At 41.3% G+C, this 27,908-nt stretch overlaps 1 protein-coding gene across 1 annotated transcript; it reads left to right on the plus strand.

Annotated features, from left to right (window-relative positions):
• Window positions 1–2,456: 2,456 nt before the first annotated feature.
• On the plus strand, window positions 2,457–27,014 carry tmbim4 (transmembrane BAX inhibitor motif containing 4). Its single transcript, XM_060903264.1, has 7 exons — window positions 2,457–2,627; window positions 4,414–4,522; window positions 4,621–4,726; window positions 17,594–17,627; window positions 22,794–22,911; window positions 23,001–23,046; window positions 23,191–27,014. Exons 1-7 carry the CDS (start codon window positions 2,537–2,539, stop codon window positions 23,395–23,397), a joined length of 711 nt encoding a protein of 236 aa, XP_060759247.1. The 5' UTR covers window positions 2,457–2,536; the 3' UTR covers window positions 23,398–27,014.
• Window positions 27,015–27,908: the final 894 nt, after the last annotated feature.

Consider the following 27,908-nt stretch of genomic DNA (forward strand, 5'->3'; position numbering starts at 1 on the left):
ACAAATGTGATGCTCCAGAAACTCAATCTGCTCAAAGGAAGGTCAGTTTTATAGCTTCTCTAAAGAGCTCAACTGTTTTCAGCTGTGCTAACATGATTGTACAAGGGTTTTCTAATCATCCATTAGCCTTCTGAGGCAATGAGCAAACACATTGTACCATTAGAACACTGGAGTGAGAGTTGCTGGAAATGGGCCTCTATACACCTATGGAGATATTGCACCAAAAACCAGACATTTGCAGCTAGAATAGTCATTTACCACATTAGCAATGTATAGAGTGGATTTCTGATTAGTTTAAAGTGATCTTCATTGAAAAGAACAGTGCTTTTCTTTCAAAAATAAGGACATTTCAAAGTGACCCCAAATTTTTTGAACGGTAGTGTATATACGAGGTTCAGTTTTGCAGACGCTGAAATTTGGGCTTATTTATTATTTGCTATTGTAATAGTCCATGTCCACCGCTAGGCGGCAGTAGAAATATTCATTCTGCTCCGTATAATACCACTGAGCTCTATATAAAATCTGCAGCGCGTTTAGGCTCGTCAGAGTGAAGCCAGCTGGACGCCATCTTACCACTCCCATCGCGGAGCGGAACTGGCATTTAGACTACTGGAAGTTACACAAAAGTGGACAAATTATTTATGTAGTTGGTGAGAAAAATTAGAAGAAAAATGCCTACATGTGCAGCAGTGAACTGTACAAATCGTCAGGTCAAAGGTTGTGGACGGACATTTCACCTGTGAGTCTGTGTGTGTGTGTGTGTATATATATTATTATTTACTATTGTAATAGTCCATGGCCACCGCTAGGTGGCAGTAGAAATACAATACCACTGAGCTCTATATATAAAATCTGCAGCGCTCATAGGCTCGTCAGAATGAAGCCAGCTGGACGCCATCTTACCACTCCCATCGCTACTGGAAGCTACACAAAAGTGGATATTTTAGTCAAGTTTATTTGTATAGCGCTTTTAACAATAAACATGGTCGCAAAGCAGCTTTACAGAATTTGAACGACTTAAAACATGAGCTAATTTTATTCCTAATCTATCCCCAATGGCAAGGAAAAACTCCCTCAGACGACATGAGGAAGAAACCTCGAGAGGAACCAGACTCCAAAGGGAACCCATCCTCATTTGGGCAACAACAAACAACATGTTAACAGTTTTAACATGAAGTCAGTTTCGTTGATGTTATAAACTCTTCATTGATGGAAACTTGGGTGCAAAACTGTTCATGACAACTGCAGTCCTAATTTATTTATGTAGTTGTGAGAAAAATTAGAAGAAGGGTCAAGGCCAGAAAACCATACTGGGTGCCCGTGATCTTCGGGCCCTTAGACGGCACTGCATCACATACAGGCATGCTTCTGTATTGGAAATCACAAAATGGGCTCAGGAATATTTCCAGAGAACATTATCTGTGAACACAATTCACCGTGCCATCCGCCGTTGCCAGCTAAAACTCTATAGTTCAAAGAAGAAGCCGTATCTAAACATGATCCAGAAGCGCAGACGTCTTCTCTGGGCCAAGGCTCATTTAAAATGGACTGTGGCAAAGTGGAAAACTGTTCTGTGGTCAGACAAATCAAAATTTGAAGTTCTTTATGGAAATCAGGGACGCCGTGTCATTCGGACTAAAGAGGAGAAGGACGACCCAAGTTGTTATCAGCGCTCAGTTCAGAAGACTGCATCTCTGATGGTATGGGGTTGCATTAGTGCGTGTGGCATGGGCAGCTTACACATCTGGAAAGACGCCATCAATGCTGAAAGGTATATCCAGGTTCTAGAGCAACATATGCTCCCATCCAGACGACGTCTCTTTCAGTGAAGACCTTGCATTTTCCAACATGACAATGCCAAACCACATACTGCATCAATTACAGCATCATGGCTGCGTAGAAGAAGGGTCCGGGTACTGAACTGGCCAGCCTGCAGTCCAGATCTTTCACCCATAGAAAACATTTGGCGCATCATAAAACGGAAGATACGACAAAAAAGACCTAAGACAGTTGAGCAACTGGAATCCTACATTAGACAAGAATGGGTTAACATTCCTATCCCTAAACTTGAGCAACTTGTCTCCTCAGTCCCCAGACGTTTACAGACTGTTGTAAAGAGAAAAGGGGATGTCTCACAGTGGGAAACATGGCCTTGTCCCAACTTTTTTGGAATCGGGGTTGTAGTAAAAACAAAAGCCAGTCAAAAAACATTATCAGAGACTGAACTGGAAAAGGGGGAAAAACAACAGTGCGCTATAAAGATATGTAAGGAATGAGGGTAAAGTTGAGAAAATAAGATGAGGTAATGAAAGAGACAGAAAAAAAGTCAGGAGATGCTTTTTTTGGGGGAATTTGATCGGATACCACGGTTTAATTCATACATAAGCCAAATAGACACGTTGGGAGTGGTAATATGGCGGCCAGATGGCTTCACTGGACTCTACAGCAGAGGATAGACTCTGAGCTCTCCAGAAAATAAAAGCGACTAAGAGTGAAACCGGAAGCGTCACTTCACAGGTCGCTTAGAACAGAAAACATGAACCAAGACAAATATCCTCGCTCCTCAATTGAGGATGATTTTAATTATGGCACAAATGTTGCGACGGCGAGCGTACAAATCCGCATGGGTGAGTGAGAAATGGGGTTGTGAACACGTTAGCGCAGTGAGCTAGTTGTTGTTTTGCTAACTGGCTAATTGTAGGCTAGCTTGGTTAGCTAAGGGTTGTTTTACAATCAGGGTACGCAAGCTAAAAATCACATTTAACACTTATTATCTTCAATATCAAAAGGCTTGACTAAAACTTGGTTGTTTATTGTAGCCCTGTGATAGCTCTATTTACCATGCAAAAAAAAAATTTGTGATAACGTTATTTTTGGTGAATGTATGGCAATATGTGTCATATTTAGCAAAATTACTCGTGTCATTTAGAAAAAGTGCTTTTTTTGACCACAGGTAGCTCCAAAAGGGATGCACTTAAATCATTCTTTATACCATAAAACAAATATTTGGTTCCATATCATTGGAAACATAGTTAAGTTTTAATGTTGAATGCCAGTAAGTTTTCAGACTATTTTGATTAAATTAGTATGCAATTGTGTCAAAAAAAAGTCCTCTCCGAGACAGCTAATTTTTCAATATAAAATAACATATCTAAAATGATTATTTTCATCCTAAAATGTGGTCAAGATATTGGGACATAAATATTAGACACAACTAACACAAAGCTTACAGCCTTATATTTAAAAGCACTATGGAAGTAGTGGATTCTGAATTGTCAAAAAAAAAAAAAGTCCTCTCCGAGAATCACTTCATTTGTTTCTCCCATCTTATAGCAGATTACACAAAACTACCATACACACACGTCAAAAGATTACCTGAAATCTGTTCTTTAACTTGTCCTTCACTTAAAAACTGGTACAAGAACCAGTTTGAATCGATTTGAATTTTGGACTTCCGTGACACAAACTTTGTACCCTGATTGTAACACTACGTTCACACTGCAGGCTGAAGTGACTCAAATCCGATTTTTTCACCCATATGTGACCTGTATCCGATCTTTTATTGACGATATGAACGACACCGATCCGATTTTTTCAAATCCGACCCAGGCCGTTTGGATATGTGGTCCTAATTCCGATTCCTATCCGATCTTTTCATATGCGACTTCAGTCTGAACCGCCAGGTCGCATTCATCCGACTTACACGTCATCAGCAAGCCACAAACGTCACTATTCTGCGCTGAAGTAGGCGGCGGGTCTCTCAAAAAAAGTTACAACAACATGGCTTTGATGTTCCTTTGAACGGAGGTTGCAGTCACTACCCCGCAGAACACCTGAGCCAAAACCCTTGCCCTCTTCCTTCTCAACCTCCTCCTTAACATCAGGCTATTGCGCATGTTCTGGCTCCGTCGCAACAACAACTGCATCATCGCCAGGTACTCCATGCTGGCTACTGTCATACACAGGAAACTTTAGGTTACTTCCGTAAACACTGGCCATGCTCACTGCGTGTGACGTCGTCGTATCCTGCAACGCGCATGCGGAACACTTTTAGGTTGCTTTTCGTTCATACTGAGGATCACGTACAAGTCGCATATATTTGTTAATGTGAACGACCTCACAAAAAAATCGGATTTCACAAAAAAATCGGAATTGAGCGTTAAGCCTTGCAGTGTGAACGTAGTGTAAAAGAACCCCTAAGTAAATAACAAAATATCCTGGAAATACAGTACATACATAGGCAGTTGAAGCCAAAAACAGGATGAAATTGTGCCTGTTGTGGTTTAATTCTGTCGTTAATGGATAAGTGTTTAGCTTTGAAATACAGAGACGCCTAAAGTAGGTCATGTTATTTGTACTGAGAGTATTAAAGCAAACTTATTATTCACGCTGTTTTATGTTGTTTCCATCTAGATTTCCTACGCAAAGTGTACACAATCCTGTCAGTGCAGATAATCCTGACCACAGCTTTATCTGCCCTGTTTATGTTCTGTGAGCCCATTAAAAACTTTGTACATTCAAGGTAAAAGATACACCTGAAACTGAGGCCTTACAGACTGAGCACACTACACTGACTCATAAACACAGAGTTACTGAATCTGTCTTTTCTGCTTTCTACAGTCCCTCACTGGTCTTGCTGTCTGCGATTGGATCTCTGTTTCTGATCATTGCTCTGGCTATTTATCGCCACCAGCATCCCATCAACCTCTATTTACTCCTAGGATTCGTAAGCAGAATTCCTGTCATTTACATTCACATTTAGGAGACTCTCTGATCCAGCTCTAATAGCTGAACATGCAGCGATTATACTGTAAGGACTCAGGGAAATTGTACACTTTACCGTACCACTGGAACTCTGTTCTAGATCGTGAGGAACTAAACCTAACCCTAATCTGCACATGAATCCAAAGAGAAGTGGTTCATATGCTGCATTTCTGAATATGCAAGACGGTATGAATCGGTAATTTTACAGTGCTCAGCGTAAATGAGTACACCCCCTTTTGAAAAGCAACATTTTAAACAATATCTCAATGAACACAATTTCTCAAATGTTGAAAAGACAAAGTTTAAAGTGCTGATGACACGTTTTTGACATCTTTGGCGATGTTTTATAACATAAAAAGTAATTCCCGATGATCCATATATTAATTCACGAAGGCGCCTATTTTACAAGTTATGATAAAAAACACGGCTATTTGGGCAAATTTGACGGGGCTGCAGCACCCAGGAGACGAAAGAGGAGGAGGAGGAGCTATATGACGTCAGCGAAAGAACCTTCCTCCTCACTTACCAGTTTGTTGTTGATGCGACAGGTGTTCAGTTTGTCATTATTAGTATTATTATTATACATTATATATATAATTAGTTATTATGCCTTCGCGTTGTGTTGCCGGCTTTTGCTCCAAAACCCACAAGGACGGGGTAAGTTTATTCAAGTTTCCCAGAGATCCCGAGCTGCATGCGAAGTGGGTGAAGCAAGTCAGGTGCACTCGTGACAAGTGGGAGCCCTCACCAATATCCGTCCTGTGCTCTGAACACTTCGATTTGGATTGTTTTGACACCCTTCCCATCTTCAAAGAATCTCTTGGGTGTGCAGTTCAGCACAAACGTGTGTTACTACCATCAGCAGTGCCTACACAGTGTTGCCAGATTGGGAGGTTTCCCGCCCAGTTGAGTGGTTTCAAGTGCATTTTGGTGGGTTTTGAACATATTTTGGGCTGGAAAACGTCAGCAGTATCTGGCAACAGATACTGCTGACGTTTTCCAGCCCAAAATATGTTCAAAACCCACCAAAATGCACTTGAAACCGCCCAACTGGGCAGGATTCCTCCCAATCTGGCAACACTGGAGGGGGTCTACTAGTAGCTATGCCGGATCCAAAGACAGTCCTCCTGTCAGAACATGTGTTGTGAAACGACATAAGATAAAGGTATGTAGAGCTATAGATTCTACATGATAATCATAAACGTAATCATAAAGTCGGCGTGATATCAGTCATGTATTTGCTTGTGAAAGCTTGCGGCTTTCATGTAACTGCCGCCTAGCAACGAGAGGCAAAGGGTAAAGAGGGTAGGCTATCATAGATTCTATTCAGAAGAGATCAACACAATTCTAGACTCCCAGAAGAGGAAGAGCTAGCACTAGAGAGTTCACCGGCGTTTTCATGCGCCATTTCCATTGAGTAGAACCAGAGTAGAACAGCCAGTGAACCGCAGCGTGTTCTTCCGCTGACCTCACAACGTGGCCGCGAGCCACGGACCCAGTTTTCTTGTGCTGTGCAATTAAAAGTTGGATATTCGCGTAACAACAGCTTCTTTTCACGTAATTATAACAGAAATCTAACGTTTGCCATGTTGTATAGTTTATTTAAGAAATTGCATAGAGTCATGTTCGTGTCATCAGCCCTTTAATATAACATCTGTTTAACTTATAACGTGAAAGTAAGGTTAATAATATAACTTCGATTGCACAATTTTCAGTTTTACTCAAATTAGGGTGGTGCAAAAATGAGTACACCCCACAACAAAAACTACTACATCTAGTACTTTGTCTGGCCTCCATGATTTTTAATGACAGCACCAAGTCTTCTAGGCATGGAATGAACAAGTTGGCGACATTTTGCAACATCAATCTTTTTCTATTCTTCAACAATGACATCTCTGGTGACGGTGGCAGAGAAGAGGTCTATGTACAAACTACTGAACATCATGGATGATGCCAGTCACCCTCTGCACACCGTCATCAGCAACCAGAGGAGCCTGTTCAGTGACAGAATGCTCCTTCCCAAGTGCAGGACGAACAGACTCAAAAACTCCTTTGTCCCTCACGCCATCAGACTGTACAACTCCTCTCTGGGGGGGAGGAGGGGTAACAGGAGGACAGAGGACGGGAAGGAGCAGTAGCCTTGCCTAACAATAAGCAATACCGGACAATGTGCAATATAAAGTGCAATATCTCTCCTACCCCCGCCTCTCCTTTTTTTTTCCTCCCCCTTCCTCTCTTCCCTATATCTTATTCTTTTTATATATTTGTATATGTAAATACATAATTTAATTTATCTAGAAGTTTTCTCTATTTCTTTTCTCTGTTTATCTGTAATGATGCTGCTGGAATCTCAATTTCCCTGAGGGAACCCACCCAAAGGGATCAATAAAGTTTTATCTAATCTAATCTCTTTTAGTGACTGGATGCCGGATGGAGAGTGATGCTCAACTTGTCTCTTCAGAATTCCCCATAGGTGTTCGATTGGGTTCAGATCAGGAGACATACTCAGCCACTCAATCACTTTCACCCTGTTCTTCTTCAGAAATCCAACAGTGGCCTTAGATGTGCGTTTAGGATCGTTGTCATGTCGGAAAAGTGTACGATGACCAAGGGCACGGAGTGATGGTAGCATCTTCTCTTTCAGTATAGAGCAATACATCTGTGAATTCATGATGCCATCAGTGAAATGCAGCTCCCCGACACCAGCAGCACTCATGCAGCCCCACATAAGGACACTGCCACCACCATGTTTCACTGTAGGCACCATGCATTTTTCTTTGTATTCCTCACCTTTGCGACGCCATACAGTTTTGAAGCCATCGGTTCCAAAAACATTTATCTTGGTCTCATCACTCCAGAGTATAGAGTCACAGTAGTCTTCATCTTTGTCAGCATGGGCCCTGGCAAACTCTAGGCGGGCTTTTTTGTGCCTGGGCTTTCGGAGAGGCTTCTTTCGTGGACGGCATCCATGCATGCCATTCCTCTGCAGTGTACGCCGCATTGTGTCACGGGAAGTAGTCACCCCAGTTTGGCTTTCTACTTCTTTAGATAACTGCAGTGAACTTGCATGCCGATTTTCTTTAACCCTTCTCCTCAGAAGACGCTCCTGTCGAGGTGTTAACTTCCGTAGACGACCTGGACGTCTCTGTGAGATGGTTGCAGTTCCATCTTTCTTAAATTTTTGTACCACTTTTGCTACAGTATTCTGACTGATAAGTAAAGCTTTGCTGATCTTCTTGTAGCCTTCACCTCTGTGGTGTAAAGAAATTATTTTCTTTGGAGAATTCTGAAGAGACAAGTTGAGCATCACTCTCCATCCAGCATCCAGTCACTAAAAGAGGTCATTGTTGAAGAATGGAAAAAGATTGATGTCGCAAAATGTCGCCAACTTGTTCATTCCATGCCTAGAAGACTTGGTGCTGTCATTAAAAATCATGGAGGCCATACAGAGTACTAGATGTAGTAGTTTTTGTTGTGGGGTGTACTCATTTTTGCACCACCCTAACTTGAGTAAAACTGAAAAATGTGTAATCTAAGTTATATTATTAACCTTACTTTTTCACGTTATAAGTTAAACAGAGGTTATATTAAACTTTGTCTTGTCAACATTTTGGAAATTGTTTGTGTTCATTGAGATATTGTTTAAAATGTTACTTTTCAAAGGGGGTGCACTCATTTACGCTGAGCACTGTAATTAAAATTAAATGTAATGCATCTCTAATGGTGAGACAGTATTCAAAAACAAGCCACAGGCTTATACTTTTATACTGTCTTAAATTATATTCAAGACATAAGATTAGTTGCAACAATAGAAAAAATTATATAAGGAAAGATGCTGAAAATAAGTAGTCCTCAATTAACTGAGTAACAGTTAATGAAGAAGAAATCTTTATTTGTCACATGCACACTTCAAGCACAGTGAAATTCATCCTCTGCATTTAACCCATCTGAAGCAGTGAACACATGCGCGCGCACACACCCAGAGCAGTGGGCAGACACACTACAGCGCCCAGGGAGCAGTCAGGGGTTAGGTACCTTGTTCAAGGGCACTTCACCCCAAGGCCACCCCACGTTAACCTAACGAAACTCAACTCATCTCATTATCTCTAGCCGCTTTATCCTGTTCTCCAGGGTCGCAGGCAAGCTGGAGCCTATCCCAGCTGACTACGGGCGAAAGGCAGGGTACACCCTGGACAAGTCACCAGGTCATCACAGGGCTGACACATAGACACAGACAACCATTCACACTCACATTCACACCTACGGTCAATTTAGAGTCACCAGTTAACCTAACCTGCATGTCTTTGGACTGTGGGGGAAACCGGAGCACCCGGAGGAAACCCACGCGGACACGGGGAGAACATGCAAACTCCGCACAGAAAGGCCCTCGCCGGCCCCGGGGCTCGAACCCGGACCTTCTTGCTGTGAGGCGACAGCGCTAACCACTACACCACCGTGCCGCCCCCTAACGAAACTGTAAACAGTAACATGACAATTTCAATAACATTTAACACTTTAAATACAATCTTCCTGGGCGGCACGGTGGTGTAGTGGTTAGCGCTGTCGCCTCACAGCAAGAATAAAATAAATAAAAAATAAAGGACCAGTATGTGCTTCATATGAAGATTTAGTGATAATTCGTATGGCACGCTTTTGCAAAACAATCAGTCTATTAAGATTTGTTTTATAAGTAGATAGTATGGGGAATACTATATTACCATAATACAAATAAGAGTAGACTAATGAATAATAAAGTTTAAACAATGATTGTGACAAATAGAATTTGGATTTTGAAATTATTCCTATAGTTCTAGATATTTTACTGGATATCTACTATTTTACTGGTAAACTGTAAAGCAAGGGTTTTCAGCCTTCTCTGCTTTGAGGCCTATCTATTCATACTTGTAATGAGTCAGGGCCCATTAAATAAGATCCCCAATTATTTTGGCTCATCTATTCTATTAGAATCTAATAATCCATTGTAAAGTGGATTAACGGGATGCAATATCACTCCCTGTTACAGATGGGAGCCCAGGAATTAAATAAAAACTGTTTGTTTTTAATTGTTGGTATTGTATTTAAAGGTCCCATGGCATGAAATTTTCACTTTCTGAGGTTTTTTAACGTTAAAATGAGTTCCTCTGACCTTCTTAAGTCACCCCAGTGGCTAGAAATTTCATAATTTGTAAACCAAACTATGCCCACCCTTTGTCAACATTTGAGAATGGCGCGTCAAAATGGCGCGTTGATAGGCTCTTCCCTTTACTACGTCAGCAAGGGAGATGATCCCCACGCCCCCCCCTCTGGATTCCCACCCACTGTATGGATTGCCCGCCCAGCTCAAAAGTTGCCACCAAACATGGAAATTGCGCTGTACATGGATGTGACAACACAGAAAGGAGTCTGTTTTTACTGCCGACGGGAGAGCCCCTGAAGACACAGTGGCTTAATTTTATTTACTCCAATAATACGCCGTCGATATACGCGTCAAACATACGCGGTGTATGTTTGTCGGAAGCATTTTCCTGAGGAATGTTTCCACAACTTGGGACAGTACAGGGCAGGTTTTGCACATCAACTGTCACTGAAGCCTGGGTCCGTACCAAGCATCCCTGCCGCATCAGCCACAAACAGCGAACAAGTAAGTGTATAACTGTTAAGTCGTTTTGCTGTGTTTTAAAATCGGTGCGTTAGCCTTGCAATGGCTACATTAGCTGTGCAGCTAACCGCTTCCTGCAGTTAGCCAGGTACTCTGCGCTACAAAACCAAAAAGCATGCAGCATGCTCTGTTATAATAGCCAATCAAAACAGTTTTTACAAAGACACCCACATTCTTTTTTTTTTTAAGTCACTCGTTCATTTTATTTGTTTGTTTGTTTGTTTGTTTGTTTTTGTTCAGTAAAAACCCAAACATTTGTTGAATTTATTTTATTTCCTCGCGTCGCACCTTAATGACGTCAGTGCACGGTATTTTTCCCTTCGCGGTTTGTTCCATCTCTCTCGCCATAGTAAGACACCCACATCCGCTTGTTCTGACCCACTGGAGGTAGCGTCACAGTGCTGTTAGCCAATCAGAGGTAACACGTTTACATGTCATGAATATTAATGATAAGAGCTGAAATCCTGTCGCTCTCCCGCCACCCGCTCCTCCGCCAAACTAGAACAGCCTGAAACAGGAGAACCACAGCATTTTTTTCACCAAAACCGGTTCACAGGGCATTCATTCATACTAGAGACCACCGCACAATTAATGAAAAAACGATGCCATGGGACCTTTAAAACTGTATGGATGTGCCAGAAGCCAACATAAAACCATGCATGCAGGGCATTCTCACGCAAAAGGGATTAATGATCCAAAAGTGGAGTCTGGTCCATTAACACAAGAACGTATTGCCATGTTTGTGTACAGCAAACAAGCAAGTTATTAAAACCAAGAAGTTCACTCAAAAGAAGTGGATATAGAAACCACTCAATGGGATTAGATCCTTACACGCTAACAAAGAAGGATTTATCTGACGAGTTGGAAAATTATCCATCCGTTGAGTTCCCCAACATCTCAAACTACCTGGTGCTGCAGACATCGTTTGACACGGACGCACAGATGGAAACCTGGAAGAGCATGGAGGAGTACAAACTTTATGTGGCTGGGTTAGAGATCTGGGGATCAGGACACTAAGATAGACGGCGGTAGACGGATCTAAGTGCAGGAAGAGTGTTTATCATCAGGTCTCATATTTACAAAAGCAAAGCATAAAGCAGAGTATTTAAACAGCGTTAGAAACAAATGTGACTGATGATAATACTTCGCAAGGCCTCTGTGAAAACAGCTTCAGTATCTGTGCATGCCGATTGCGCTCCGTATTAGGTGTTTCCTATAATGACTGGGTCCCAAGCGCGCACACGACGTGCTCCGTGAGCGTGCGGCCACTCGAGCTGCGCCAGACTCAAGCGCGCGAAGGCGTGACGGTCAAGTGTTCACCTACTGTGTGACCACAACTTTTAGCTCACGTGTATATCGTCACCAAAATACCTCATTTTCTTCGATAACCCATCGTGAGCTGTAGTGTGACCATAACTTAATGAGACGGATGTGACGTCGGATGCAACCCAGCAATTGTACCCTACTATCTATGAGTAAAAAATGAACTTCAACTTGAAAAAAAATGTGCCATCCACTAGATGGCACTTTGTGGCCCAGTGGTTGAGAAACACTGCTGTAAAGTATCCAGATTCAGTACGGTGGAGAATCTGTAAGGATTCACCGTCTGGTAGACTCAGGGCCGTCGACAGGGGGGGACAACCGGGTATTTTGTCCCGGGCCCAGGCATGAGGGGGGGCCCAGAACTGGTCCCTCATGAAGATGCCATTAATCATTCTGTTTCATTTCAAAATGTGTTGATTTGGGGGAGAAAAATGTGCTATATTTGCATTCAATGAATGATTTCTGGTTCTTTTGCCTTTATTGTCTTCGAAAATAGATTCAAGAACCCACCTACCACCCCAATGCAGAAATGGTTTGGTCTTTGATTAAGGCGCCAAATAACACGGCACTATTCCATCATAACGCTTCGACAATAAGCGTGCGAGCCCGTTTGCCAACATGCACAAGTCAGGAGCAAAGAAAAGAGAAAAAGAGATGAAGAAGCCAAGAGCCTCAGGGGCTCACTGCATAGTACTGGCGGCTCGTTAATAGGGGCGATTTGGGCGACGCACTCCCAAACAGGGAGGGAGATTTTTTTTTTTTTTATCTACTCCTACTACCAACAGTAATGTCCAATCAGGTTAAGGTCGCGCCTGGTGTAGCCACGCCCTTTTGGGGCGATTTCTGTCAGGTTCAGATTTGCCCCAAAATCTCCCATTGACACTAATGGTACGTACGTTTTTTTTCGAAAATCCTGCTCCCAATGCATTTTCTATTAGGTTTTATGTGCTCGCACAAGCAGCGTGCTTACGTCATACGCCTGTTGCGCCGCACAAGTGTTGCCAGATTGGTTTTAAGTGCATTTTGGCGGGTTTTGAACATAATTTTGGGCTGGAAAACGCAACTTGCGCGGGAAATGTGTGAACATTCTATGAAGATGGCGGCGAGTGTTGAGTGCAACAATACGATAGCGTCTCTGAAAGAAGTTCCCTTTAGTCGTCGGACCAATGAGGAGAAAACGGCAATCAAACAGCGAGGACCTCCTAGACCGAATTTAAACATCAAGCAAGTGTCTACGAAGGGGGAGAAAACCTGCTCAAGAGGTTTTAACAAGAACTGGTACCACCGCAAAACTTGGCTGGCTGGCTGTGATGTAGTCAATGCTCTTTTTTTGCTACCCTTGCGTTCTCTTCCACCCTGGAAGTAGCACAGCAGACGGTACAGTGATATCTGATATTTGAATTTACGAGGCAAAAGTTGTTTTTGTGTGTGTGTGTGTGTGTGTTACCAGTGGCAGTTTAACATTGCCATGTTTTTGTTTTACCAATGGCAGTTTAACATTGCCATGCTTGGAATATTTCAGTAGCCTCAAGTTCTCTCTGACTTGGTGTAAATTAAGCATATTTTCAGTTTTTATATATTGTACAGTATATGTATTCATTGGAGCCAGCAGCACCTTACCTTTTTTCCAACTTGTTTAGCCAAGTTGCACTGACTACAAAACCTTGTGTAACCTTGTGTGTGTATATAGCTAAATAACTAAAGCCTTTCGTGTTCATCGGCATGCTTGTAATACTTTAAATTTCCTCTTAAGGCATGGCTTTCTGGAGGAATTCTTGGGGAAAAAAACTGCAGAATTTATTTAGAATTATTTGTTGTTAAAATGGTGCAATTCCATATAAAAAAACCCCACATAATTAAGCTGCACATGTTTGATGGTTATGCTTTTCTTCATCTTTTATCAAAACTTAAATAAACACTTGTTTTGGATTTATATCCTGCCACTTTAATTGCATTCTTTAGAATTGAAGAAATTAGAATATGTTTATAATTAAGAATTTGTGTCTACTTATTATAGAATACTGGAATAATATGAGAAAATAAATGAGTAATGTAATATTAATTGATTGTGATGCCAGATGTTTTGCTTTGAAGGCTTCACAATGAATCTTCCTTAGTTTTAGCCTGGCAAGCCAGACTAAATGTGAATATTTGCCACTCGTAGGCAAAAATATTTTTGGCCGCTAGGCGGGTGGGTCTAGTTTACTAGGCTACCTTAGTTTGCCACCTTTAACTTGTTCAGTGTTGCCACCTAGTGGAGAGAAGAGATATTGTCTATATTGATATCTGAATTTACCAGGCAAAAACAAGTTCGGCCAATTGATTTGCTACCTAGGTCAATTTACTTCAGTCCTGTGGACATTTACGGTCCGTGTAGACATAACGGGGGAAAATTGCCCCCCCTGAAAAATTATTCAGGAGCCGCCACTGCAGGAGAGGCTCAATGGGCTGGCTATGCTCTCTATAGAGCGCGAACTTGCAAAGAAGCTGGACTTCAATGACCTTATTGACGACTTTGCCACAGCAAAAGTCCGGCGCATTGCATTTCGCACCTGAATAGTTGCAGACTAAGGAAGTGTTCAAACTGTAAATATGTTGAAATGTTGAAATAAAATGGTTGACTGTTATAATGGGCTTGGAATACCTGTTATTTAAGGGTTGGAGTGAATGGAGACTGTGAAAAGAGGGGTTGGGTGTGGATGGTTGCTGTGTGGCGATGTGCGTGCACGCGTATGTGTGTGTGTGGGGGGGCACTCAGATTATTTGGGGGGGGGGCCCACTCAGATTATTTTGTCCCGGGCCCAGCCAAAGCTGTCAACGGCCCTGGGTAGACTAAAGCAAGTGGAACGCAGTGTGGATGCAAGAAATCCGCATTGGGTTTGAGTAGATTGAATCGAGTGCTTGAGTAAAAACATGATCTGCAGACACCTGCTTCTGTATCGTATAGAGGATTTCGACGTGACGTCACAGGTGACGTGACGCCCCGGTGTCCGCCATTTTGAAGGTCAAGCTAGCTAATGTCAACAACAGTAGCTAGTATGTTACTGTAGCAATGTTTACGTTCAGTCATTTGGATGACTGTTAAAACCTTTCAGTCTCAAGCTTTTCCTTTACTGTATTTACTAGTTTACTGAGCTAGCACGCTCAGGCAGGCTGGGAGCGAGCGCTATGGCTCGGGCAGGCTGGGAGCGAGCGCGCTAGCTCAGTAAACTAGTAAATACAGTAAAGGAAAAACTTGAGACTGAAAGGTTTTAAGTCATCCAAATGACTGAACGTAAACATTGCTACAGTAACATACCAGCTATGATGTTGTTGACATTAGCTAGTGCTAACAGCTAGCTGCTAGTACACTGCTACAACTACACCAACCCTAATAATACAGTTCTTGGTCATTGCCTGGTAACAGCAAATTTATAACGGGCCATGTCTCAACAGACTAAGAAGTTATTTCAGTGACATTTAATAACATTTTGTTTATCCTGAGGCCCGAAAGTAAATGAAAATGTGAACAAACCTTAGCTGTAATAAGATGGCGACCACCGGCTCCAGGGACGACCCACTGATGTAGGCATGTTACCCAGCCTGGTTTTTAACGACATAGGTATACAGATCATGTGGGCCGAAGTCAGGTAAAGATGAGGGCTTCGTGTACTTCCGTACGTCAGTGAACAATCCTGGTGGAAGCAGGTAAACGTCGTTCTCTAAGCCTCAATTTTTGCAAATACCTCTCCCTCTGCTCGCCCTGTAAATGCCCTACGTCGCTGGATAGTGAAGGTGTTTTCTGCATCTTGCTCCTTTTTCTTTTATGTTTTTTCCCTGGTATTTCCCACACGCCTGACTGCAGGTCAGGAAGATCACCCACGCTGCAGCGCTGCAAAGCCAGAAAAAGATAGCCTGGTAACGTGTACGGATCACGTACACCAGCATCATTGATTTTCTGGTGATATCGCTTCTTACTCGCGTCATCTAGGCCGGATAAAATACTCGACAATGAGACTTCGTCATGATCAACAGTGTATCGCTACCGGTAGTCGCCATATTTGTGACCGTCAAAATGGCGCCAGCTACTTGTTGACATGGCAACGGTCACGTGGGTCGAAAACCTCTATAGACCCCTTCGCAGTAAACGTCATTCATACGTAAGAGGAAATTGCGCGCGCAGCCTGGACCCAAAAAAGACTCGGCGATGGTAGACACGAGAAGAAATATTTGGAAGAAATGCCTAGTTGTTGTGTTGTCGGGTGTCAGAATCGTAGCAGCGATGGGGTTAAAATGTACAGAATTCCAGCAGGATCTCACCCATTCCAAAAAAATCGCCGACGTCTATGGCTACAAGCCATCAAACGTGTAGACTGGGATGAAAGCACTATCAAAAATGCGCGGGTTTGCAGCGCCCACTTCATCACAGGTAAGATAAGGCTATTTATTAAATCTTTCTTTTTTATTCTTTCTCGTCTTCGTTTATTGATGTAGCAAAATACTTGGGTAACGTTTGTCTGATTAGCTGGGTCATAGTTACACAATGTAATGAATATTGTTAGCATGTTTTCATCAATTTCAGTGTAAAACGCGTTCTGTACATGCCCGCACATAACATAATCATATGCGTCTAAAGACTTGTAGGCACGAAGTTTTTCGTGGGTGTACACTGAAGTCTTGTCAATAAGGTACGAGTATATATCTGGCCATTGTATACCAGGGAACTTACTAACATCGTCCGTCCACTCTTTAATTAAATACGGATCCGGTAGGCGATGTCCACTTGTTAGAGTTAAATTGTTTATGTAGCATTCTCGATCTTGTAACGACAATTGTTTTGCATAATCTGACAGCTCATAATGCCGGTCTATGGGCAGCGCCATTGTTTCTGGGTCCAGGCTGCGCGCGCATCCTGGCAACGGTCGGTTTGTTTACAAACATGCGAAGGGGTCTATTCTCTGTTTTGGACATGCGTTCATGTCAATTATTTAGCTGAAGGCAGCTCATTGGGCCACAGGCTAGCTACAGGGCTGGAGACACGAGCTCAAAGAGAGATTTTCACAGGCTTTCATACCATTTTCACTTTGTTCTGGTTTGATGAGTGAAGTGAGGGTGTGGCACTTTTTTTTTTTTTTTTTTAAGTTGACAATGGAAACCAAACGTTTAAAGACCTTTTGGAAAGAGTGTTTATTCTCCTTGATTCACTTGAAAACTCCATTCAGAGTTCGAACCACTAGTCAAAAGTGTAACGTTGACGTGCCACCTTGAAAAAAATGTAATCCTATCAAATCTTTATAGACTCTTTACAGCCATAAATGAATAACTAATGTCTCTCATCTCATTATCTCTAGCCGCTTTATCCTGTTCTACAGGGTCACAGGCAAGCTGGAGCCTATCCCAGCTGACTACAGGCGAAAGGCGGGGTACACCCTGGACAAGTCGCCAGGTCATCACAGGGCTGACACATAGACACAGACAACCATTCACACTCACATTCACACCTACGGTCAATTTAGAGTCACCAGTTAACCTAACCTGCATGTCTTTGGACTGTGGGGGAAACCGGAGCACCCGGAGGAAACCCACGCGGACACGGGGAGAACATGCAAACTCCGCACAGAAAGGCCTTCGCCGGCCCCGGGGCTCGAACCCGGACCTTCTTGCTGTGAGGCGACAGCGCTAACCACTACACCACCGTGCCGCCCGAATAACTAATGTTTAAGCATTAAAATGAAACTCTTCTCACCATTCAGTCATATTACTTTCCTACTTTTGTAAGCAAGGAATTTTATGTAACTGGACCGTTATAAATTTTAGCTGAATACCCCAGCACTAAAGACTAACACTGTTTTGTTGTTGTTGTTGCAGACTGTGTTGGAAGCCGTGTCAGTGGGTACAACTGGTAAGTTTTCCCTACTCTTGTCTTCCCATGCTGAGCTCAGTCTCTCTCCTAAAGGCAGATAACATTACGACGGCATCTGTTTAACCCCCTCAGCACTACAATGTTGAGATAAAGCCAACCAGATTAAGACTACGTTCAGACTGCACCCTGAAACGACCCATATCCGATTTTTTTTTTGCCCATATGCGACCTGTATCCGATTTGTTATTGACAATCTGAACGACACAGATCCGATTTTTTCACATGCGACCCAGGCCGCTTGGATATGTGGTCCTAATTCCGATGCATATCCGATATTTTCACATGCGACTGCAGTCTGACCGGACAGGTCGCATTCATGCGACCTACACGTCATCAACAAGAGACAAACGTCACTATTCTGCGTTGGCTAATCCCGCCTCTTTGGTGGAAAACAACAACATTTGTACAGTTTTCAGAATTTAAATAGACTTTTATAGAAATGATCAAGCTAATGGTGGATTTGGTCGGGACCTGGATGTTGATCTGTTAGCCTGATTAAATAAAACAGTTTCTATAACTGATTTATAACTTAAACCATCCTGTATTACAAGATTATAAGATTGTTCTGGAAATTTCCAGTAATTTGACACCTTCGGTCTCATTAGTCTGCTGCCCACATTAATCAGATTATTGTGCGAGTTCTGCCGCCGCCACAAAAACCACATCGCCAGGTCTCGCCTCATCTCCATAGCAAACTGCACTGGTGTTTCTGCACCTTGAGCCAGCGCTGAGAGAAGTTGCAGAATTCAGCTGGCTATAAACAGTCTAAATAAATATTTATAAAAATGTAGAAAAAGTTTATTAATATGGCGAAATAAATATGTGCAAATTATTAAGCCTGAATTAAGAGTTTGGTAATACAGCGGCCGTATCCCAAATGACTGCCTACTGAAGCTCGAGTGCACTATATAGAGTTTAAAAATCCATTACTTCCTAGTAACTTGTAGTGCACTTGTATAGAAATTAGAGAGACATTTAGGAGTCAACCCTTGTTACCAGGCTACACGTTTTCATTTCAGTTCAGAAACAAAAACGCACACGAGACCTCACACTTTAACCAGATAATTAAACAAACAAACAAAAAAAAAGAAAGAAATCATTAAACTTGAAGAGTGCGCTTTTTTTTTGTTTACGTATTACATAGATGTGCTTATTACGTGTCAATTTGCGCATGCGGGACACTTTTGGGTCGTTTTCCGTTCATATTGGAGATCGCATACAAGTCTCATATAATTGGTAATGTGAACGGCCTAACAAAAAAATCGGATTTCACAACAAATCGGATATGGGTCGTTTCAGGTTGCAGTCTGAACGTAGTGTAAGTTTCTCCTGAAGACACTGATACGCTGATCCCCTGATCTGAGTCGATGAAGCATGCCGGCAGTTTTTATATTTCTGAATCGGGCAGTTAGCTGGAGTAGAATGTACAGCAGTAGTGTGTTCAGTTTAACTGCCATAATCAACAATCATGTTCAGATTTTCTGTGTAAAGATGTATTCCTCCCTTGTCACAAACTGTGTGAACTGTGTGATTAATCAAACTTGTACGTCGTAGTATCTTAAAGGAGATACGGAGAACCTTTATTTTTAAATACATTTCTGAGTGGATAGTATCTCCATCCTTGACTCTTGTACGCTGCGTAAATGGGAATAAAAAATATATTTTTGAGAGTTAAAATCGACGGCAAAGTTGACATTCGAGCTGCCCCGCTGAGCCAGCCAGCCCTGAGTGCGTGACGTCACAGCTGTCACCGGTTTTAAGGCCGAGGCCTTTTACAGCTAGAGACCAAAGTCATGTAAATAAAAATGTATGGTGAAAGTAAGAAATACCGTTACCGATTTGCTCAACTAAGACTGATTTGACTTCAGTGATTGTGGGTTAACTCTCATTATTGATTGATTACTTTATTCTGAACAATAAAGAAGAAAGATATAAAAATAAAAAATTTAAATAAAAAATGCAATAATCATTATTTTTCAAACATTAAACAGGATAGGTGTTATAACTTATGCAACATAGATGTACATGCATGCATTTTCACTGATAAAATGTAAAAGGCTAATTAAATAATCAGATAAACTGAGACGATCTCATTCTGAAGCGAATTAAATAATCTTATACTTAAATACACACACAATAGAAGTTACATGTATTAATCTAAATGCAGGTAAACAACGAGTGGTGTTTTTGTTGTTTTGTATCCAAATGAGAGTCGGAGCTTACCCGTCTGTGTTCTCACTTCTTGAAGGCCGACTTTGTGGCCGGTTGTTTTGAAACAATCTGACTTTCAGTTGGTTGTTCAATTCTCCGTTCGTTTGCTCCTTCCACGTAAGGGCGAGATATTGCTGCTGAGGCGAGCATATCCAGCAGAGAAATCAGATGGCTGGTCCACTCATTCTCCATTTTCTCCATACTGAGTACTCCGCCATTACTGCTCGGCTCAGGCAATTACTAAAACCCGGGACGGGATGTCCCTGGTTTTAGCAACAACCACGGGGAGGTCGCTGCCCGAGCGATAATATGTTCCATTCCATCCCATCCCGGGTTTTAGCAACAATCCTCAGCTCTCACTCTGGGAGAACTGGTGAAACTGAACTGACTTTCCCTTTTCTTATAGTTTTATTTTCCTTTAATTGTTGGTACTGCACCCTCTTTCAGTACTGGCTTATAGCCAACGCTCCTCAACAGATCAGAGGTCTCGTACGAGTCTTCAGTAAAATGTACAGAGCAGAAGAGACCACTTCATAGGCGCCCAATGTGCCCGTGAACTTCTCGCAAAACGCGTCCAAATCTTTGCAATTTGAACATTCTTGGGCCATGAATGCAACGTAATTCCACCTTCTGTCATGTTGCTGCACCCGCCAAAAACACATCTGCATGGCATGGCGATAAATTAGCTCAAAATGGAGGATCGGGGTTGCAGTCAGCTCTGTGTTTTAGTATAGCGGAAATGGCGACGAGACCGATAGCCTTCCTGCGGTGACATCACAGATGTCAAGGTGATTCCCTCAGACCACTACCTACTGTATATGAATCATTTTAATCGTAAAATTTACTATATTAGATTTATTGTTAACTCTTAAAACTATTCCTATGCCATTCTTGACGTTTCAGGTATTTATAAATAAAAAGCAGGGCTTTGAACCAGAGTTTTTTTCCTGTTGGTTCGTTCCGAACAGAAACGGAATTTTAACGTTTCCGGTTTTGGGTTCCACCATTAAATAGACATTCCCAAACCGGTTAGAACAAAAAAATGTCATTCCCGGAACGGTTAATTATGTTCCCTGTCAGCTGTTTAACAAATGGCTATAAAATTATGTCTCTGTCTCATCCAGCTTAAGCCAAATGTAGGCTAATTCTATTACAACCTTCATTAAATAAGACAAGAAATAATTCAAAACAATTATTATTTCAAATGTTGGCGATTTGGATTCTCAGTATGTCTTCCCATCTACACAAACAGAAAAAGTGCCAAAAATGAAAGATAATTCGTTTAGTGTGTTACCAAAGGCTAGTCAGGCCCTATGCATTGATAGGCTAACAGAGGTTAACGTCATTTAATGTTCGCGAGCCTCTCATTAACGTGGACAAATATATTGATATCGTGTTTGACATTTTTGAATAACGCTAGACTGCAATATTTACCTCTTATTTAAGATGTGGAGACGTGATAGTAGTCCACCCTCCCGCTCTCTCCATTCAGTCAGTGAATGTCACACAGGAAGTGAACCCCAGCGGGTCATAGAAACTTGCGCAGGAGAAGAATGACTTTTTTTATTTGTAGGCTACGGAAACTTTGAGGAACGAAATAAAAACCGGTATTAACCGGTTACCATTATTTTTAATGTGTTTCTGTTCCGGAACATAAGAAATTTTCTGGTTTCGTTTCTGTTCCATGTGAAATAGAAAAAGTTCCCGGTTTTCGTTTTCGTTCCTTGAACCGGTTCAAAGCCCTGATTAAAAAGTGAGGCCATGGCTCTGCATATATGCTTTAAGTTTTAGTTAAAATATTTTGCAGTGTACATCTTCCTTTTTTGAATGAGTCTTATGTATTTTTTTAAGCATTGTTTTTATTTTATTATCTTTTTAAGGAAGTATATTCTCCTTTGACAGAGCCCAGGAGGGATGCAAATTTGTGAACTGTAGATATACAATTATTAATGGTGGCTTTCTTTCTTTTTTTTTTTTTCTTTAAATAAATTACATTTTGATAACAGGAAATGTGGTTCGCCCTAGTTATCCTGACATTTCTCATTTCATCAGAACCAAACCACATCTCTTTCCCTCACTCAATCAACCCTTATATTCTGTTTGGGCCAAAATGACCCATTTAAATTTATATTTAAGCAGAAACACACACACACACACACACACACATATATATATATATATATATATATATATATATATATATATATATATATATATATATATATATATAAAAAATATTTTCCCCACAGCATAAAACCTGCTTGGCTTATTTTCTCTATTAATCATGAAAATGGGCATTTTTTACTTTTGGTGCATGTGCTGTAGCTCCAGTTTTATATTTTTATATCACACAGGATATCTTTGGGTCATTTTAGCCAGAGAATAAAACGGATCATAACAAGAGGTGAAATATCAATTAACGGCAAATGATTTTTACAGAAATGAAACACATCGATGAATTCACTCGGTCATGTCTTATTTGCATTCAAACCTGATTACATGACTGTTGTGTGTCAACAGTGGACCTTGTTTTCATGGTTTGTTATTTAAAAAATTATCCTATAGTTAGTTTGACCAGATCATCTGTTGCTAATTAGTGAATTAATCTTTAACCCAATGAAGAAGGACTGATGCTGTAAAGCCAAAGTGATCTCATTCTGCTGTCAGATGTGTTTAATGAACCGTCAGAACCACAGACGAGTCACACACCACCTTTCTGTGAAAATATTCACCTGCGCTTCTCAGCAGGTGACTGATCCACTGATTTATTCGCTGCCCTTTTGTGATTCCTGTTTAATAATCCCGTCTCGGCTATGCAGCGAACGCACCAAGTCTAATAATAGTGATGATTTATGGGACAAAACAGAAGTATTTGTTTCCTCCGTGTTTTATCTTTGCAATCTTGTACTTAATTCCATTTCTGCTGCTTTTCAGTGACGTTTTATGAATACTCGGTGGTGTTCCAGGCCTTCGTGCTGACATCAGCTGTCTTTGTTGGCCTGACTGCTTACACACTCCAGTCGAAACGGGACTTCAGCAAGCTTGGAGCTGGGTAGTTCTCTCTTTACACCTTGCATTTGTCCCATTGTGTATCAGTCCGATGTTTCTACTGGTCTCTGAGTGTGCTGTTGTGTTTACTAGGCTGTTTGCTGGCCTGTGGATTCTGATCATTGCCAGCTTCATGAGTGTGAGTGCTCATTCAGTGATGCATCTTCTCTCTGAGAGACTAAAGCAATTAAACTTGAATATTAGCACACATTTTTCCTTACTGTGATACAGCCCTTTTTTCCACTGACATTGCGTCTAACTGCATTCTCCGGCTGTATGCTAGATTTTCTTCCACAACGACACGGTGGAGCTGGTGTTCGCCGGCGCTGGGGCTCTGCTCTTCTGCGGCTTCATCATCTACGACACGCACATTCTGATGCGCAAGCTGTCACCTGAGGAGCACATACTGGCCTCCATCAACCTCTACCTGGACATCGTCAACCTCTTCCTGCACATCCTGCGCATCCTCGACTCCATGAAGAAGAACTGAGGGGAGAACCTGCACGCGTGTCCTTCTGTAAGATCATGCAGGTGATTTCTGTGTTGCTGTGTCGTTAGTAAAAATCATCAGTTGCGTCCGTGAACTCTTTGTATTTTTTCTTTAGGACTATGTGCTGAACATGCCCGTGATCCCCCCCCCCCCAGTCAGGATGACTGTTGCCAGTTTATTAGGCACATCGTCCTTACTCTTGCATAATTTCATTAGTTAAGAGTGTGATTATATTAGGGATTCAGCTAAAAAGGCACTTTTTGCACTTCAGAATAAAATGAACTAGATCTGCACTGAAGTGTCAAATCTAATACTTTACAAACGGTAATCGTTAACCTGTTCCCCCTGTCCTCCTGCGTCCAGTGTAATGTAAGGGGACACCACAGGACACATCTTATTTGGGTGTCCTTTGTAACTAGACATTAAAATGACCAAAATGGTGCATGAGGGTCAGTGGACCTAATAAACTGGTACCTAGTGTAAGCGCATGCCATCTTGCAACTTCTTTAAATTTTTTTGGTTAATCATTGTGTTTAATAGGGGTGTGACGATTGAAAGGAAATGATTGAAATGAGTCATGCAACAATCGTGAACTGATTATTAATGATTGTAATTTATTATAAAGCGGTTCTTATTCATAAGGGACAGACAGCTAGTGAGTAAAAAATAATTTGTATTTCTCAGTTGATGTGTAAATAGGTTAACAGGGTGATTTTCAGGGTTCCGAAAAATATTCTCCACTTTTTTTTCTCCTTGAAAAATCAAGTCAAATAAGTATTCTTCACTTTTTCTTATTTTTTCTTTACTTGGTCTGTATTTTTTTTTTCCCCTTTTTAGTTACCAACATATCAAAGTGGACTTAATACTGGTTTATACCAACCAAACTGGCACAATTCAAATATTTTTACATATAAAATTTAGGCTCCACTCCAGCCTCTAATAAGAAATACTTGATTTTGGGCAGCCTGTGTACCATCAAACTAAAATAAACCTTTGTAGTTTGAGATTACTTCAGGTTATTTTAGCATGGAATTATTGAAGAGCGGTATTAGGACTTCCTTTAGCCTTTACTTCAACACAAAACTTGATTTACAATTGAACAGAGTCGAGAAGAATCTTGGACCGACCAACAGTGAAGGAATCCGAATTTCCTGTCAATTTATAAACTGAACACAGAATAGCACTGCGTTTTTCATCATACGTTTGCCACAGAGACTCAACATGCCACACTGCTTGAAACATAGCTCCCTTCAGTCGCTTCCTGGCTGACAGCAGTTCCCCCTTTTTTTTTTTTTAAACCAACACCTGCATTACTGACGCTGTCCGATGTGCCCGGGGATGGTCGGGGCTCTGAGTGTGCCTCCCCCGTGAGTGTTTCAGCCCTTAAATCATCTTCAGTGCTTGAAGAACCCCAAAAAACTTCATCAGCTTAGACTGCACCATCGTTTGGTTCATGCAGAGATAATTTACATCCCCACACCAGGCCGATTAAGACGCACTCAAAAGTTTGGCACTCATTTGGTCATTATGTGTAGTTGATTCTTATTGGTCACAAGCACGTGCTCATTGTTTACACTCTGACTTCCTTGCATCTCTTCACTGCGGTTGGATTTCGGGATTGCTATAAAAGGTGACGATGAAGATAAAGATAACAAATACATTCATCGCTGTGACGACTGCTAGTAATTTTCTCTCCGTCACTGATGGATTACGTTCGTCATTGACGAGCGCCAGTAGGAACCCTGGATTTTACCCATAACACTGAAACTCCTCTACGTATTAATCATCATTTGCTAATTGTGGAAGCCCGAGGTTGATTCCCTCACTGTTTTACACAGAATTAAGTTACATGTCTAATTTAAAAAAAAAAATGTCTTTAAGATGAACATAATCCTAAATGTTTCCCATGTTCTAGTTTATTGCAGTTATACATGGACAAATACACACAGACTTTAATCTCACTTCAGACCATGATGAGAGAGATCTAGAGAAGATCAGTGAATTGTAGATATGAATTTAAGGTCTTTTGATGCATTTTGTTTTTGTAGTGTTGGTAACTCGGGAACAGAAGTGTCACTTAGACTACGTTCAGACTGCACCCTGAAACGACCCATATCCGATTTTTTTGCCCATATGCGACCTGTATCCGATTTGTTATTGACAATCTGAACGACACAGATCCGATTTTTTTCACATGCGACCCAGGCCGCTTGGATATGTGGTCCTAAATCCGATGCATATCCGTTATTTTCACATGCGACTGCAGTCTGACCGGACAGGTCGCATTCATGCAACCTACACGTCATCAACAAGAAACAAACGTCACTATTCTGCGTTGGCTAATCCCGCCTCTTTGGTGGAAAACAACAACATTTGTACAGTTTTCAGGATTTAAATAGACTTTTATAGAATTGATCAAGCTAATGGTGGATTTGGTAGGGACCTGGATGTTGATCTGTTAGCCTGATTAAATAAAACAGTTTCTATAACTGATTTATAACTTAAACCATCCTGTATTACAAGATTATAAGATTGTTCTGGAAATTTCCAGTAATTTGACACCTTCGGTCTCATTAGTCTGCTGCCCACATTAATCAGATTATTGCGTGAGTTCCGCCGCCGCCACAAAAACCACATCGCCAGGTCTCGCCTCATCTCCATGCTTTACTTGCAAACTTGAAGAGTGCGCTTTTTTTTTGTTTTGTTTACGTATTACGTAGATGTGCTTATTACGTGTCAATTTGCGCATGCGGGACACTTTTGGGTCGTTTTCCGTTCATATTGGAGATCGCATACAAGTCTCATATAATTGGTAATGTGAACGGCCTAACAAAAAAATCGGATTTCACAACAAATCGGATATGGGTCGTTTCAGGTTGCAGTCTGAACGTAGTGTATATGACACCGATTCACTGCTGCCAGTGTGATTCCATGTGCTTATTATTAAATAAGGTGGTTTTTAATCATTTGGGTCATAATGAAGTGCTAATCAGTGTCTGAGTTACTGTGTGAAGTTATCAGTGATAAAACAGAGCTAAATGATTTCTTCTGTCCAACTGCTCTGCATTGATCATCGACATTTTTAAAATAAGGAGCAAATTATTATAGACGGCCTGTGGAGCGAAGGCTCATTTAAAAGGGCCTGGCGAAGTCTAAGAAGAAATGTTTAAACTCGTAATGTTTAGGATGAATACAGTGTTCTCGCAGCACTAAGTAGCTTCAGGTAAATCTGATGCTCCTCTCCCACATGGTGGTATTACTTTAATACTTATTGAAAGGAACTGTTCATGGGAAAAACTGAATGATTTCAGGGGTCTAAAAAATGCGTCTTTAGACAGAGACGGGTCCGTGAGTTCATTCTGAACCTCTGTGCGGTTTGCAGTGCCACATGATATATACGCTATATTTTAAATATTCTCCTGAAGTTTTGATTTACATGCTGTTTCACTGTAATTTATTAACATATCTACTATATATGTGCAATATTATTAAGGAAATTGTAGCTCACAGATAAAGCATGTTATTGATTAAAATTTTCATCAACTGAAATATCACTGGTGATTTAAAATTCTGTCTGTATAAAATGATATAATTAATATATTAAATATTTGACCTGCCGTGTTGTGCTCATTTATTTCACTTTGCTGTGGAAGTGGTGTACAGTATATGGCTTCTTTTTCTTTTTGCTGTATTTATTTTCTAACCAAAATGAGTGAAATATCGTCTGCGTCTCATTGGTAATTACATTTATGATGAACCTCCTTTCATAACCAGCACACAGTGAGACAACTTTACTTTCTCTTTTGGTTTCATGCGCATGCACGAGAGCCCTATCAGCACTACTGGCATTGAAGAGATAACGTGTGGTTTTCTGGTATATCAATATATTTTGAGCAGTTTCATAAAAGTTCTTAGTAAGAGGGAAGCATAGTTGCTAGATTGATGGGAAAAACAGGAAGAATGTGTTTTTAAATTGGTGTTCATGCAATAAAGGCGGTACGGTGGTGTAGTGGTTAGTACTGTCGCCTCATAGCAAGAAGGTTCTGGGTTCAAGCCCAGTGGGCGATGGGGGGCCTTTTTGTGTGGAGTTTGCATGTTCTCCCCGTATCTGCGTGGGTTTCCTCTAGGTGCTCTGGTTTCCCCAACAGTCCAAAAACATGCAGGTTAGGCTAATTGGTGGCTCTAAATTGACCGTAGGTGTGAATGTGAATTGTTGTTTGTCTCCATGTGTCAGCCCAGACTCCAGCTTGCCCACGACCCTGCACAGTATAAGCGGTTATGGATGATGGATGGATGGATGTTCATGAGATATTGGGAAAGAAGTTAACTCAGTCAATGGTAGCCCTCAGAACAGAAGAAGGTCACAAACCCCTTGGCTTTATTTTGAAAATCACTGTCTGATTTTTAAAGAATTTATTTGCAAATTATGGTGGAAAATAAGTATTTGGTCAATAACAAAAATTCATCTCAATACTTTGTTATATACCCTTTGTTGGCAATGACAGAGGTCA

The sequence above is a fragment of the Neoarius graeffei genome, chromosome 21 (genome assembly GCF_027579695.1).
Source record: "Neoarius graeffei isolate fNeoGra1 chromosome 21, fNeoGra1.pri, whole genome shotgun sequence".
NCBI classification, from domain to species: Eukaryota; Metazoa; Chordata; class Actinopteri; order Siluriformes; family Ariidae; genus Neoarius; species Neoarius graeffei.